Source organism: Melanaphis sacchari, unplaced genomic scaffold, assembly GCF_002803265.2.
Source record: "Melanaphis sacchari strain LSU unplaced genomic scaffold, SCAv2.0 Contig37_pilon_pilon, whole genome shotgun sequence".
Taxonomy (NCBI): domain Eukaryota; kingdom Metazoa; phylum Arthropoda; class Insecta; order Hemiptera; family Aphididae; genus Melanaphis; species Melanaphis sacchari.
Window position 1 is genome coordinate 958,776 of NW_020271239.1, and position 15,648 is coordinate 974,423.

Sequence of the window (15,648 nt, forward strand, 5' to 3'; positions counted from 1 at the left end):
AATATACTGATATAATTAAGTAAAACACAATACATAATATGTTGAATACATTTAAATATAATTATAAAATAGCTTTAATGTGTTTAGACAACACATTTAATGACGACCGTCACGAAACAGAAAAGCTATTTAGAACATCTAAAAAAAAATATTTAGTGTATAAATTCAAACATTGTATATTAATACACTGAAGTTGTATCTAATAAAACATAAACCATAAGTTATAGTCATTAAAAATAAAATAAAACAGCTATACCTGTAATAAAAATAATTACGAAACAAACTTTTCAGAATAAAATTACATAGAGATTAAACAACAAATAAAATTGAATTTATAAATTATAGTCTACAACTCATAATTTTAATTCTCAGGAATTTATACACTATAATAAATTAATTTTACAAATCGTACACACCTTCCATTAAGACTTAACACGATAATAATTTATGGTTACCTAAAAGATTAAAAAAACTTATAAGAAACTTAAATTATAAATTTTATTATTTTTGATCATTAATATATATTTTGTATTTTACATTTTTGCCACAAAATTGTATTTTCTATATTTTACGATTAAGTTGATAAATACTTTTGACATTTAGCATTATATAGTATTGATAAAAGTATATATATATGTTATAACTAGGGCTGTGAATTTGTAGGAAAGTGCATTTTTTTTTTTTTTTTTTTAGCGATTATGAAACGTAGCTTTATAAGTACATAATTTTAATTATGTATCAATGAATCCATCTATGAAACTTTAATTTTGTAATTTTTGACATTTTTAATTTTTAGGTATTTTTTTTTACATTTTTAGGTCATATTTTCCTTTTTTAGTTTATTTTCCGGTATTTTTGATTAAATTCAGTCAATTAATATCTTTAAAAGCCTAATTATTAACAAAATAAATACATAAAAAAATTTTTTTAATGTTTCAGGTGAATAGCAATATATAAAATTCAAATTAAATCAACATTTTTAATATATATATTTTTTTTTTATTAAACAAACACATTTTTAGGCCTGTAAGATGTAATATACTAAACTTAAAATATTCTTTAACATCAATATAAATAAACAAAAATTTAAGTGCATATTATATTGTATTTTTTGACATTTTTAATACATTTTTTAAGGTTTTTTAGTGCATTAAATTCAAAGCCCTAGTTATAACAATATACAATTCATATGCATCTACTTCCTTACCTAATATATATATTACGTTAAAAAAAGAGTTAAAATAATATTATTATGTTAACTAGCAAATTAAGGCTTTTCACACTATGGCTAAACATACTTTCTTTTTTGATAAAATCAAAACGCAATATAATTTCCTAGTTTAGTCTTAAAAATTAAGGTCATGTAATGCAATACAAAATGTAAACAAATCTAGACTTCAAGAATAATTTTTAAGTAGCTGTTATGTTTTACTTTTTTAGATGTTATATTACACTTCCGTGTCGTTAGTCTTATTTAGGTGTGCATGGAATGTAAGTCAATCACGATTGCGAAATTTGATGCCAACATTTTAATAGTGCCATAGAGACTTTATTACCACATACTTGATAAAAAAAACTGATTAACGATACATTTAAAATATAACGAAATCTTTAATAAGTTTTTATGAGTTATCGTTGATAATACTAAGTGATAACGAAAATAATTTTTATATTAATCAAGAACAATTTGAATTCAATATTTAAACCAAAAATTAACTATATATATAATAGTTTAGGGATAGAAACCATTTAAATCACAAAAATAAATAATACCAATGAATATCGCCTAGAAATGAAAAAGTTGAAAATATTAAAATTTATGACGATTAATTAAAGATAGAAAAAATAATTTTCAATTTAGGCATTTTTAATATTCAGAAGTAAGTAGGCTATTTTAATAATGACTTTTTTAATATCTAAAACATAATAATATTAAAGGAAATGAAATAACAGAAAAATCAACCAAAGAACCAGTGTTACTACAGTATATCACAACATATACAGAAACAAAACGTGTAATAAATTTCAACTTTCACCAATTTATTATCCCAGTGAGATTAGAGTCCAGTAGATAACAATAAACTTAAAGTAATAAAATAAACCACCCTCCTTTGGGAACACGACGATTCGCTCCCAAGCAAACTAAAAACAATAATAAATAGATCAAGATTTGGCCACATCAATCTAACACTCATCACCTGATGGATGAACAACCAGACAACCTCTCTGTGACTTATACACCACACCAGATACAGTATCATATTTTCAACGAATATCTCAAATATCAAGAAACCGCGATGAGCTCAATACCTCGTACAACCTCTCTGAACTTCTTGCTTCAAATCCAGAACCATCACTCTGCTCACATTTTTTTTTTTCTATTAATTGGGGAATTATACTACTTTATTATATAAGATAACATTATTTAACCATACATATACCATAATTTATTTTGTATAGTTATTAGACTTATATTAAGCTCTAAACTTATATTGTAATATCTTAAACTTGGAAATGCTGATAAACCTGATGTTGATACATATGTAATAACCAAAAAATAATAAAAAAATAAAATTTCTATATCGTGTATCTTTTTTAAACCCCCATTCAGGGTTCCTCGAAACTTATATAGTAAACGAACAGACAATAGATGTAAGGAGTTATAATTCAAAAGTTTAATCAAGTGATTAATTTATCAACATATACAAAATTTAAATATCTTAATTATTGTGACTATTACTGAGAAATGCTTGCAAAAACAAATAATTCGTTAACAATTTTAACAAAATAAACAAAATTATGTATTTACCTGAGCAATATAATATTCAGAACTTGGATGATAATGATTTGAGTTACTACTAACAAAAATCTAACAAAAAAGATGAATTTATATAAAAAGAACAAAAGATGATACAAAATCAGATATTATCTATTGTTAATTTTTTTGTTCGAGCTATTTTTTTGCTAATCTATAAATATTTATAGTTTTTAATCAAAGTGTTGTAACACTGACCAATACAATTACAAGTTTTTTTAATCAAGACATTTTTTGGAAATTGAGGTAAATTAGAGGAAGAATACTCTCAATTATTTCTAAACTGTCGGAGTGAATTAGCATAATTATAAATTCTTAAAAAAACTAGATTAGCCATAATTAAATTAGAGGTATACATACAGCTTCACTTATTTGTATTTTTAGGAATAGCACCCCGTTATTAAATCTTCAAAAATTCTAATAGGTGAGTCATTTATCATTTTTATAATAGTTTTTTTAGAATACATAAAAAGTACTTTGGACCCACTAATATTTATCTGATAGTAAAATATGTATACATTATAAACTAAAATTAATTATTAGATTTTATCATTTACTGATAAGTTGTTATTTATTCAATAAAACATAAATATTATCAATAAACAAAGTTAAATCAATTAAAAAGAATAACTTGTTATACATACATAAACTAGTGGTATATTTTACTATTTCTATTTACTTAATGTTTACTCTAAAGAACTAGTATGGGTTATTGAATTCGTAAACGTGTATATTGACTCCGTTTTATTAATACATAACACAAAAAATTTTATGTCAAAAAGATTTAACTCAGTTATGTTAGATTAAATGAGTGATTAATGTATTAATTTTACAATGATGATTTTTTTTTTTTTTTGTATACCTACGCTACGCTGTACACGCAAATATATATATATATATACACAATAAATAATTGAAAAAATGCTTTTAATTTTGAAGGTAATTCCGTATATGATTCTGTATGGACTTCAGAGAACTCAAAATTAAAATTTTCAAGTATTTTTTAAAATAACTATAAAATTTAAATTATGGAAAAACCGGAATTTTTATGCAAAATTAATTTTGTTTTTTGTTTAACTCAAAAACGATTAACCATGGATACTAAGAATTTTCGCCGAATGCTTATAAGACCAACTACAAAAAATTTCAAAATATTTTGACTTTTTTAATCTATATATAGAAATAGTCAAGTCATTAATGGGTGGCTGCTTAATTCAAATCTTTCATGTCTTAATAATTACTCTCAGCATATAAACTTATTGTGCAAGCTATATAGATTGTTTATGTCCAATAAAAAAAAATATATATATATATATATATAGAAATTTTAAATTTTCCTTTTTTTTATGTATGTTAATAAAAAAAACTATTTAGTGAGTAAAATCGTTTGAAAATTTAATACAAAGTTTCTAATAATTATACATCAAAAATGTATAGTCACAATATTTTGTTAATCATTTAAATTAAATTTTAACAACATTTTTAAAATCTCAAAAATTTTCAAATTATTTATTAGGTTCGAAAATGTAGTAAAATGTTCTTCATAAAACCAATAAAAACACGCTTTTTTGTAGATATTTCATTTCCAAATTTGAATGAAATTATATTTTTAAATGAAGAGCAATATTAGTTGTTTTATTATAATTCAAAAACATTATTTGTGAGGGAACTTAAAATTTTTACATATATTATGAATTTTACTAAGCGCGATGACATTTTCAAAATACAGTAGTCACTCAATAATTCGAAATTCAGGGAACCAAGTTAAAAATTTGATTTATAGAGGTTTTCGATTTACCGAGTGTTCGAATAATCAAGGGAAAAAGATTAATTCGAATTAAAGAGAGATGAAAAATTATTGTATGTATATATTACATTTATTTTGACATATATTTATTATACATATATACATATTGTTATATTTTACAATTATTAATTGACATTTATTTATTATATTATTATATTTTACATATCAAAGAAATCTGTTATTTTCTTTATGATAAATTGCTGACCACAATTTGGTTCATAGCGTTGTTTAACTTACTGATAGCATTGAAAATTGTATCACATCGTTTTTCGTTCATTTCAGATTACTCAAAAAATTGACATAATCCTGACAAAAGTTTAGATTAGGTAGGTATGGTACGATAACGTTTATCAACTATGATAATATTATTAATATTAAACCACCGTCGTTATTAGTTTCATTACGAGTACCGAAATACGTCAAATAGATTGTACGTCATCTTCATATGTACATTGTATTTACATATGATCTTATATATAATCGCATTTAAAGAAATTTGAATTATAGAGGTTTATGGAATAAAAATTCGAATTGTAAAGTGTGTACCACCGACAGACATTTCGAATTATCGAGGAAACCAGAATACATGTATTTTCTTCTAATTATAGAGGTTTTCTCAAAGGACTTAGCGTTTAGTTTGATTTATGGAGTTTTTCGAATTATTGAGGTTTGATTTAACGAGTGACGACTGTATATAGATTAATTATTAAGCTATTACCATAAACCTATTCATATTGTTTCATGGTATGGTGGTTAACTTAAAAATGAATAACAATAATATAATAAGGTATGAGTATTTATTATTATTTAAATTAAATACTTTAATAAACCGAATATATTAAATGCGACGTTTTCAGAAAAAATGTAATCAATCTATTGCACTAATATCAATATTAAAAAAACATCATGAAATATACTTAATGATATAAGTCTTATAAAAACTATACCTTTGCTCAGAATCATTTTTTTTTACAATCATATACCATTGAATAAAAATTTAACATATCCATTACAATGACCCACTCGACACCTGTACAGCAAAGCGGTACCCACTAGCTCACTTTTTTTTTTGTATCAAAGTAAATTGACCTATTATCAAAATTAAAGGTAAAAATATAATCTTTTTAATAAAATTAATAATATTTATAATTTTAATCAAACCATTTAAGTATTAATTTTATTATATAGACAAACAATGTTCCATGCGTTCTTATATGACCTAGTAGCTTGAAAAACAAGGTTACTCAAACAATACAAGATAGGGTAGGACTAAAAAAAATCGCTTTCATCAAGAAAATAAGGTCAATAGTAGGCTTTATAAAATAAATAAATTTTGACTTGATTAATATTTCGTTAAAAAAAAATTTAAAAAAATAAAAATACTTAACAAATAATAAAATGTACAAAACAAATTTAACCATTTTTTATTATTTATAGTTTGTAAGTACAAAAATAAATAAAAGTATATAGATAATTGTGAAAGTTAATTTTGTGTTTTTACGTCATATTTATCGTAAAAATTTAACTCACGTATTTCATATTTTTATTTTCATTCAATAGTTTTTTATAGTTTATAGAAATAACAATGTACCAAAATACTGGAAAACAATTTCTAATGCATCAAATTAAACAAAATATTTAACAACAATATCTTAAGAAATACTTTCAATTGTAATTCAAACTAGCTAACAACGAGCTATTGATTTACCTATATGCCCCTTTCCGTTTTCTTTATATTACCTTGGCCTATAGTTGGATTGCGATTGCTTTAGCTTTAAGGTAATTTGTCAAAATCAATAACACAATATACTTAAACATAAAAATTTAATTTTGTAAAAATTAAATATATTTGTGCAAACACTAAAAACATCTATATTATATAAGCTTTCAAAGAAATAATTATTTTATACATTATACAGCTCAATAAAAAAATGTAATTTAATTTGTTTACCTTTTAAATTATTTTGACCATTTTACGATAAAATAAAAATATTTTTTTAAATACTTTGTAAAATATAAATACTCTTGAATAGAAATTTGATTTTTAATATCGTGTATATATATAAAAAAAAATGTTTTGAATGTATTTAAATTTTCAAAAGAGCATAATGAAATATTTTAAAAACTACCAACACAATAAAAAGTAAATATTTAATATCTATACATTTTTTACTTCCAAAATAATAATAATTTATATATTAAATCGTATCAAATATTTATTTTATGAAGAGAAGTAGATCTTATATTAATTGAACGAAAAAATAATATAAATATAATTGTATAGACGTTTCTTCTATTAAAATTATTTTCAGTTATTTTGAAAAAAAAATTTAATACTAACCATTAATATTCAAGAATACCTAGTTAGCAATATTATCTTTATTTCTAAATTATAAAAATATAATCTATTAAAACGCTAACTTCAAATTTATAGAATTTAAATTAATAATAGTCGAATATGTTTTGTGGATGATTGCAAAATTATGTAATGAAAATATTATAAATACAACAAATAATACCAACACATTATTAAAGAGTTCTTTAGATAGAAAAATGTTACAAATAACAATAGTAATTTTCACAATTAAATCCGGTTACATTTAAACACCAATAAAAATTACATAATATGTAATAATGTAATAATTTAATATATTAAACGTATATATAAATACAATAAACAAAGAATTTGATTTAGTTGATTGCAAAAATACGCATTGTGGATTAAAATTAAAAGCTACATAATTAAATGTTATCTTACATAAGCAATTAATTCAAATCATTTTATCAAACTCAAAGATTTTACTATTTAGTTGGATAAACGAAAAGTGTTTAATGTACCAATTTAATAACAGGGTTTAAATCTGACTTAAATTTTGAGATGAAAACATGTTTTGTTATTGTATCAAACTATGTTTTCTTATTATTAAAAATAAAAAACTTACTTTAACATTTGATTAATAATATAAACACGGTATACTAAATCTGAACAATGGATTAATTTCACAGATATAGATGAAAGAAAAAAATAGACAGAAATAGATAGGTAAAAATACATTCGTAGGTATTATATTATGATTGTAATTTTCAGATTTAATAAAAAAAATCTTTTCACTAAATACCTAATTAATTTAATAAAGGAAATCGTGACACGATATTCTTCATATTAATTAAATACGATTATAACATAATAATAATAAATTATTTATCTAAATACTTAGATTTTTCTAAGATTATTCTTTGAATATCTTTTTATTAAATGTTCATATTGAAACAAACTAAGTTTTTCATTACATCAACGTAGGTATTACGTATACAGTACATACTATATTAAATATGATATACATTTTAGTTATAATATATTTGATTATAGACATATTTTTAATGAACAAATTCACGGTTGGCAAATTAACTTAAATCCCATACAAACCATACAGTTGTAAAATAAGAAAATCAAATAAATTATTTTTATCACACAATTTTTACATTTCAAACATTTTTATCATGCCGAAAAATATTCAAAAACTATATAAGTATTATACATATATTTTAGTTAAAAAGTGAAGTTTTTATATGTTTTAAAGTATAAAATTTTTCATCAATAAATATTAATTTCATAAAAAACACCCAACTATAGTCTGTAAGTAATGAATCTTACCTTTGAGTTTGTTACATGGTCAGTCGCAAGCGATTCTGGAACAGTCTGTAAAGTTGTTCTCATAGCGGAAGACATTTCTTAATACATTTGAACAAGTTTTTTTAAGATATTCAACCAGTTCTTAACTGAAAAATAATAACAATTATAAGTTTAATAGTTTTATACGTTGTATTGCTAAGAATAATTTTTAAAACAACCCATTAAATAAGTATTTGTTTGGACTAATATACTTAAAAAAAAACATGTTTAATTTCTAAAAATGACAATTATTGTTATTGGCCCCAAAATAAATTAAACAAACTACATAATATACGTTATTTACACATTAAAGAACTGTACGAGGAAAAATTAAAAAATTATAAATATTATGAAGTATTCAAGTATTGTAAGTATTGTAAAAGGATAAAAATCATAAATTTTTCATTGTTTCACTTAGTTTGATTATTATAGCCGTTTAAAAATGACGTGTGACGTCACAGGTTCCATCAGTTGGCGGTCCGCCTATTTCAATACGCACATTTCTTCGATGCGTCTTTATTCATTTATTTATATATTAAGATACGCAAAATGAAAAGCAGTTTTCAGTAAATATATTTGACAACAAATAACTAAAATAAAGCAGTCAAAACATTGGAAAATGATGGATATCATTTGACACGGCTGGCTGGTAATATATTTGCAAAAATACCAATTAACGAAATATGTATAAATTAAACATTTTCTACGTTAAATGTGTACCTATATTTTCAATATTATGTCTACATCAAGTTGTAGGAAACTATCAAGATTTTGTCATATGAAAACCGCTTTTCATTTTAAGTATTTTCAGTTAATATATAAATAAATGAATAAAGACAGTCGAGGAAATGCGCGTATTGAAATAGGGGGGCGAAAATCGATGGAACCAATATTGACGTCATGCATCATTTTAAAACGGCGATAACGATCAAATGGAGTGACGGTCGACGAATGTTTTTGACGGTACTCTATGTGTAATTATTATACCAAGTAGTAAGTACTAACGATTTAGCTTCTATTTTTCCTTTGGATGTCCTATATAACCAAATGCGCGAATGCGTGACCAAGATTTACCTAACCATCCGTTAAATGACTTGTGGTGCATGCAAGATAACTTAGTTATAACTTATAAACAATCCGAATATAATTTAAATAATTTATCGGACTGTACACCAAAGAAATATTATATTATTTATGCTGGTCGTCGTAAAAAGCGATAGCAACATTGCTCTGAAATTATTTTCATGAAACATTTTGCGCATGAACTATGAAATACATGTTATAAACAATATTCGTAAGTTCAACAACAGTGCAACCAAGGAATATTAGTTCCCAAAAATGTCTTATTTTATTAAAAAAATTATGAAAGAAATTATCTACAAGTAAAAAACCTGCAGCCCAATTACTATTTACATGATCCATGGATAAATATAAAATTATACTTGAGGAAGGGAACTAAGCCTTCAGTATCCTCATCCCTTACCACCTATATATCAAATCAATACAAATTTACAAAAATCATAATGATTTATTTACAATGATATATATTTATCTACCATAGATTGATTTTATATTATACTACACACAATACTTATGTCTAAATAATAAGTATTTGTATTTGTTGCAAATGTGCAAATCACCTAAATTTTCATAATAAGGAGAAAAATGTTGGATATTGATATATAACTAAAATTACTCAAGAAATATAAAAACACATACATTTATAATTTATATAACTATTTATGTTTATATTTGTTTACCTAATTAAAAATGATTAAAAACTAACGAATAGATAGTGTTCATTTAATGTATAAGTTTTATTTTTCAGAATTCCTAATGAATTACATTAAATAACAAATATTTTGTTACCAATATATTGAATATAAACCAAAAATATAAAACTATGTGATAAGAAGGCCCCTTAAGAGTTGGCAATACATTTTATTTAGCTTTAAAATAAATCATATTAGACCCTTGTTTAGTATTAGGTTACCTAACTTACCTAAATTAAGCATACTGTATTGCATAATTTTAACATAACAACTAACTATATAATGGTAATGTATAATTCCATTAAAAATATATAATAAAAATAATAAAGATATAATCATAATAAAGAATTTGATCGTAATATATTATACCAACATCAAACAATTTAATTTTGTAATTAAATAATAAACATTAAACACAGACTCATAAAAATCAAAATGTAAAAAATAATAAACAAAAAATAAAATAAAAATAAGACTAATTTAATTTGTAAAACTACTTATTTAATAATTAAAATAATAAAATGATAAGACTCACGGTAATATTTAATGTTAGATTATTGAATAAAATAAATAGTAATTAATAATCAATTAAAATTTGATTAGAATTCAAATTTTTAAAATGAATCAAAATAATCATTTGAAATCAAGTGGTATAGTTTAGAAGCGCAATATATATTCACAATTAAAACATCATATTTGCATATTTACTTAAGAAAGAGTCAATGTGAAATTGATTAATAACATAACTTTACAGTACCAATCATTTATTGAGATGACGTTTAAAACATACACATAAACACAATATTCTAGTGATGTTATAAACATAATTATTAAATTTCAATACACGTCATAATTTATTGTTAACATGTTTGTGTACAGCTTCAAAACTGTTAAGATATTTTAAAAAATCAAATGTATTTAAGATAATAAGTTAAATTTTTTTTTTTTTTTAATTTAAATTTATTTCATTAAAATTTACAGAATTATTAATTAATATAAATAGGAATTAAATTATGAATACTTCCTTTAAGCTCGGCTTGTGGTGAAAGCAGAGTTATGAAGTAACAACACTGATATTAATAAAATTAAAAGCAATACGTCAAAATACATAATAGTTATTTACAAATGAAGAAAAAAGAATAGAACAGTTAACAGACTTCTACTCATGAGTTTCTAGAATTTATTTCAGAGCCGATTTTTTAAATTTTATACCATTTTTAAAAGCATTTTTTTTTTTTTATTAATAAGTAAGGAATTATATAGTACGTGGAACCAAGTTTATTCAAGAATCTCTGACGAAAAGACTTTTAACAGGAACATAATATTATAATGCCAAAATGTAATTTTTAAGTTATTATATTTTCATTGAATCAAACCAAAATATAAATACTTAACCTTTTAAATAGTATGTTAAGTTTACTTTTTTAAATTAATAGAAATACCTAATACATTTCAATAATAATTTTACATTTTTACATTATGATTCATAATTTATAAGCTATCATTATTAAAAACAAATATGATATTTTTGAACAGTTCTTCATAATTTTTTCAATCTGAAAAACTATGCAAATTAATAATTTAAATTTTTAATCACAATAAACTTTTAAACTGACAACAGTTGACACATCAATTAATGAGATTGTTTAAAATGTAATGCTATGTATAAGCAATGTTGTTTAATGTGTATTTGAGGATGTTTTTAGGTTATTACAAAGCATATGTCTTCCTAAATGGTTTAATCGTTTTTAATATGAGGTACATATTTAAAAAAAAAAGTTTAGCAAAAATTTAACTTAGCATTTGAGATCCCAACTTAATGAATAAACTTATTAAGTATAGTTAATTAATCAATTGAAACAATTTTATTTCTAATTAATATAACAACCTATAATTTATTTTATTTAAAAGCACACTAATCAATACACAATTGCAGTTTTTTGTATAGTTTCCTTACAGTATTACAGTAACATTATTTACACACAAAATGTCACTCATAGTTTGTAATATATACTTTAATCTAAGCATTACAAATGATGACATTTATTTACTTGATAACAAATATTGGCTTTAGGTTGACAAATGAAATGTATACTTTTCTTTGTCACTTACACTTTATCGATTCCTACTAACAAAATGTATTCAAAGTTGAAATAAAATGAATTGAGTGCATGCCCGAGTATGCACTCAATCCATGTGACACATCAACAATCTCATCAGATTATCTCTAACATAAAAATATACATACATTTTCAAGTTAGAATTTAATTTAAAATAGATATTTATAGATATTTTTTTAATTATTTCAATTATTATTATTGTTGTTATTTTTTTTTTAATATATTTCCACAAATAATTCAGTTTGAACACCTATTTATATTTTAATATTTAATAGCATTATGCTGTTTGTATTATAATTTAAAATGTATTAAATAAGTAGGTATATTACTTAGAAAATAATAATTAATTATCCTAGAATTTTTAAATTGATAAAATTTAAAGTAAAAAAATTGTTATTAAAAGTAAATTTTTATGCAAACACAATAACAAAATATACAATACAATCTTTACTAATTTTAACAGTTTAAACACCAATAATAACATATTATTAAATTTCTTATTTAGATCCTATATTAACTATATTCATTACATTTTCTATAATTATTTATACTACTTAGGTACTTAAAAACTCAATAATTTAAAGACAACATTTAAATATACCAGTGATGTACACTACCAAAAATTAAATGCAGCTAGAACAATTTTTTGGTGGTCGGTTCACAAAATGTTTATGATTAGCTAATATTAATAAATAAATTATGATCATAATAAAGTTTAATTTTATAATAGATTAAATTCAAGTTTTGTATACCTATAAGTATTAGTTATAATTCATTTTATATTGACATATTTTCAACTTAGATATCTTGTAAAATTGTTGTAGTCACAATTTTATTAAAATCCAAAACTAATAAGAATAATCTATCGTACAAAAAAACTGTAGGTACTTAAGACTAAAACAATGAATTTATACACTTTTATTTTCTCTTTATACTATGAGACAATATATATTTAATTCAAAATTTAAACACTTGTTTACATATAAACAATTAAGTATTGTGAATAGGTACTTATTAAGCATCACAAAAATGTCTAAATAATAGATAGTTTAGATTTATTTTTAAATAAAGAACCATGTTATCAAGAACATTTTAAACAAAGTTTGGCTTTGGCAAATCAATCATTAGGTAATTCAATTTAAACATAAGCATATGTTCATTTTATATTTCATAAATATTATTATATTATTAGTTTAAGTTAGAACTCTCTATATATTTGTGTATAATATGTTAATAGTTAATAAGTAGGTAAAATAAATAATTCTTTTGATAATAATGCATGTATTAAGAAATTTGTGAAAACTTAAAACAAATAATAAGTAATAAGATGATAAATTACAGAATACTTCATCAGTATTAAATTACTACTTAATATAATTAACTAAATTACTTTAAAATTTGTATACATAGTTTCAAAGTGAATAGGTATCTAAAATAAAAATAAAAATAATACAATTAGTCATATATTTTTTAAATTTGATATTTTAAATACATCTTACAAGTCAAAAAAAAAAAAAAAAAAAATAGTAATTTAAGTGTTATAGTTGTGAAATATATCTTTTGAATAGATTCAAATTGAAAAATAGAAAAAATTGTATGGGAAATATAAATTCTGTATAAATCTAAAAATGTAAAAGAACAACTAACCTATTCAATTATAATATTTTTGATAATCTTACCTAGTTAAAATATTTTGCTGTCACAAATAAGTACCTACCTAATATTTATACTAATTTACCTATCATATATTATAAGTAATTGCTAATTATATATAACTTTGAATGTAGTGTGTAGTTTTAGTGGTAGTTGGCACTATTTAGTTTATGATATTTGATGATTTAGGAAATTGGTATTCAATTATCAAACTGTTTTTTTATATTTTATGCACAAGTGTTTAGCAGCAAAAATGAATTATTCCGGAAACAGTAAGTAATGAATTATGTATTGTTCAAACACCTCAAATTTATTTTGTAATTACCAACAATTTCAATTATTACTATAGCCTAAATGAAAACAAAATAGATTGTTAAAAAAAAAAAGTATACCTAAAATTAATGACTACCTACTAACCAGCAACTAGAAAAAGCAATTTATAAATTAACTAGATTCCTACCTACCTAATCTCATAAACTCCTTATTAAAAAAATGGAATTTTACATTAAACTGAAACAAGCCACAGTGAAAACATTATAATTGATGTTTTCTGACTAGAAATCACGATGAAAAAAATTCCATAAAGCATAATAACAAATTAAAAAAAAAAATAAAAAAAAAAACAAACCTGCCTACTTAACTAAATACTAAATCTGATCATTAGCTGATGAATTGAAAGGGCAGAAATTTAGATGGCACAAAATTAGATGACAATTGGTGTGATGCCTGTCACACTCAGAAATCAAAGACTGCCTACAACAAACACTGAGCACTTTGGATAGAAACCTAAGCTGTGAGCACCCAACACCTGGTCACTACGGGCAGTTCAAAGCCAAACACAGTAGATTATCAAGACCTGGGGGGTACTCACAGTACGTCCGTCGATGGTTTTTGAGCAAGCTTCTGGGCGCCGACAGGCCCAAATGGACGAGACGGCGTTTGAGCGAGACGCTTGCCCAAGCCCCCAGGTCTCCCCCCTTGACAACAGGAAAAGAGGGGCACGCGACAGCGCAAATCCGTTTAATCGTTCACCTACCTAATGGCGATGGCCGCAGACGGGCGTCCGTATCATCTCGAACTTCGGTGGCGGAGTCGTCCAACAACAGCAACAGCGGCGGCAGCGACAGACGTTGTACATCGACGTCCGTCGTCCGTTGACGTACCAGTATATCACTCTCTCACACACACACACACACACACACACACACGTCGTCACGAGCGGTGTCCGTGATGTCGGCGGCGGCGCGTCAGCAGCAGTAGTAACGGCGGCGGCACCGGACAAGAACGACACACAGGTAATACAATACACCGGGGGGGCTCCCGAGTCGTTGCACACCACCGCGCGTATCAGTATGGCACTAGGTACATCAGACGCGCACACGCACGCACAACCACGCACGCACGCACACTCTCGCGCTGTTCACACACACGCACGCACCGTCGGCCGGGCGCAAGCGCACAGGCGACGTTCGCGCGCACACGCGCACATGCGAGCGCGCGCGTACTATACGGCTACCCGACCGAAACGCTACGTTGGTGCGTATTGTGTGCAATATTTACAAATATTTTGTAAAATAATGTATGATATTACTATTATTGTAAATATGTACTTATGTTATAATTTTATAAATACCAATTTTCAAGTTGTTTTTTAGTTTTAGATTTTTCAAAACTACCGAATAGAAATAAAAATAGTGTATTTAATAAATTTTTATTGCCTTAAGTTCTCAGTAAAACAATCCACCCTTTGTTGTAATCAATCTTCACTCCACGAATGTTTAGCATTTGTTTTTCCCGCAGATGTAAAA

General features: G+C 24.2%; 1 protein-coding gene across 1 annotated transcript in view; it reads right to left on the bottom strand.

Annotated features, from left to right (window-relative positions):
• The window catches only part of LOC112597131 (serine/threonine-protein kinase MARK2-like), an 83,807-nt gene extending 68,600 nt beyond the window's left edge, over positions 1-15,207 (bottom strand). The window contains exons 1-2 of the mRNA XM_025343069.1: positions 14,877-15,207; positions 8,278-8,402 (exon numbers count right to left, since the gene is read on the bottom strand). Of these exons, the coding sequence (XP_025198854.1) occupies positions 8,278-8,352 (75 nt within the window). The 5' untranslated portion in view covers positions 8,353-8,402; positions 14,877-15,207. The remainder of the gene's footprint in view (positions 1-8,277; positions 8,403-14,876) is intronic.
• Between the last annotated feature and the right edge of the window lie 441 nt (positions 15,208-15,648).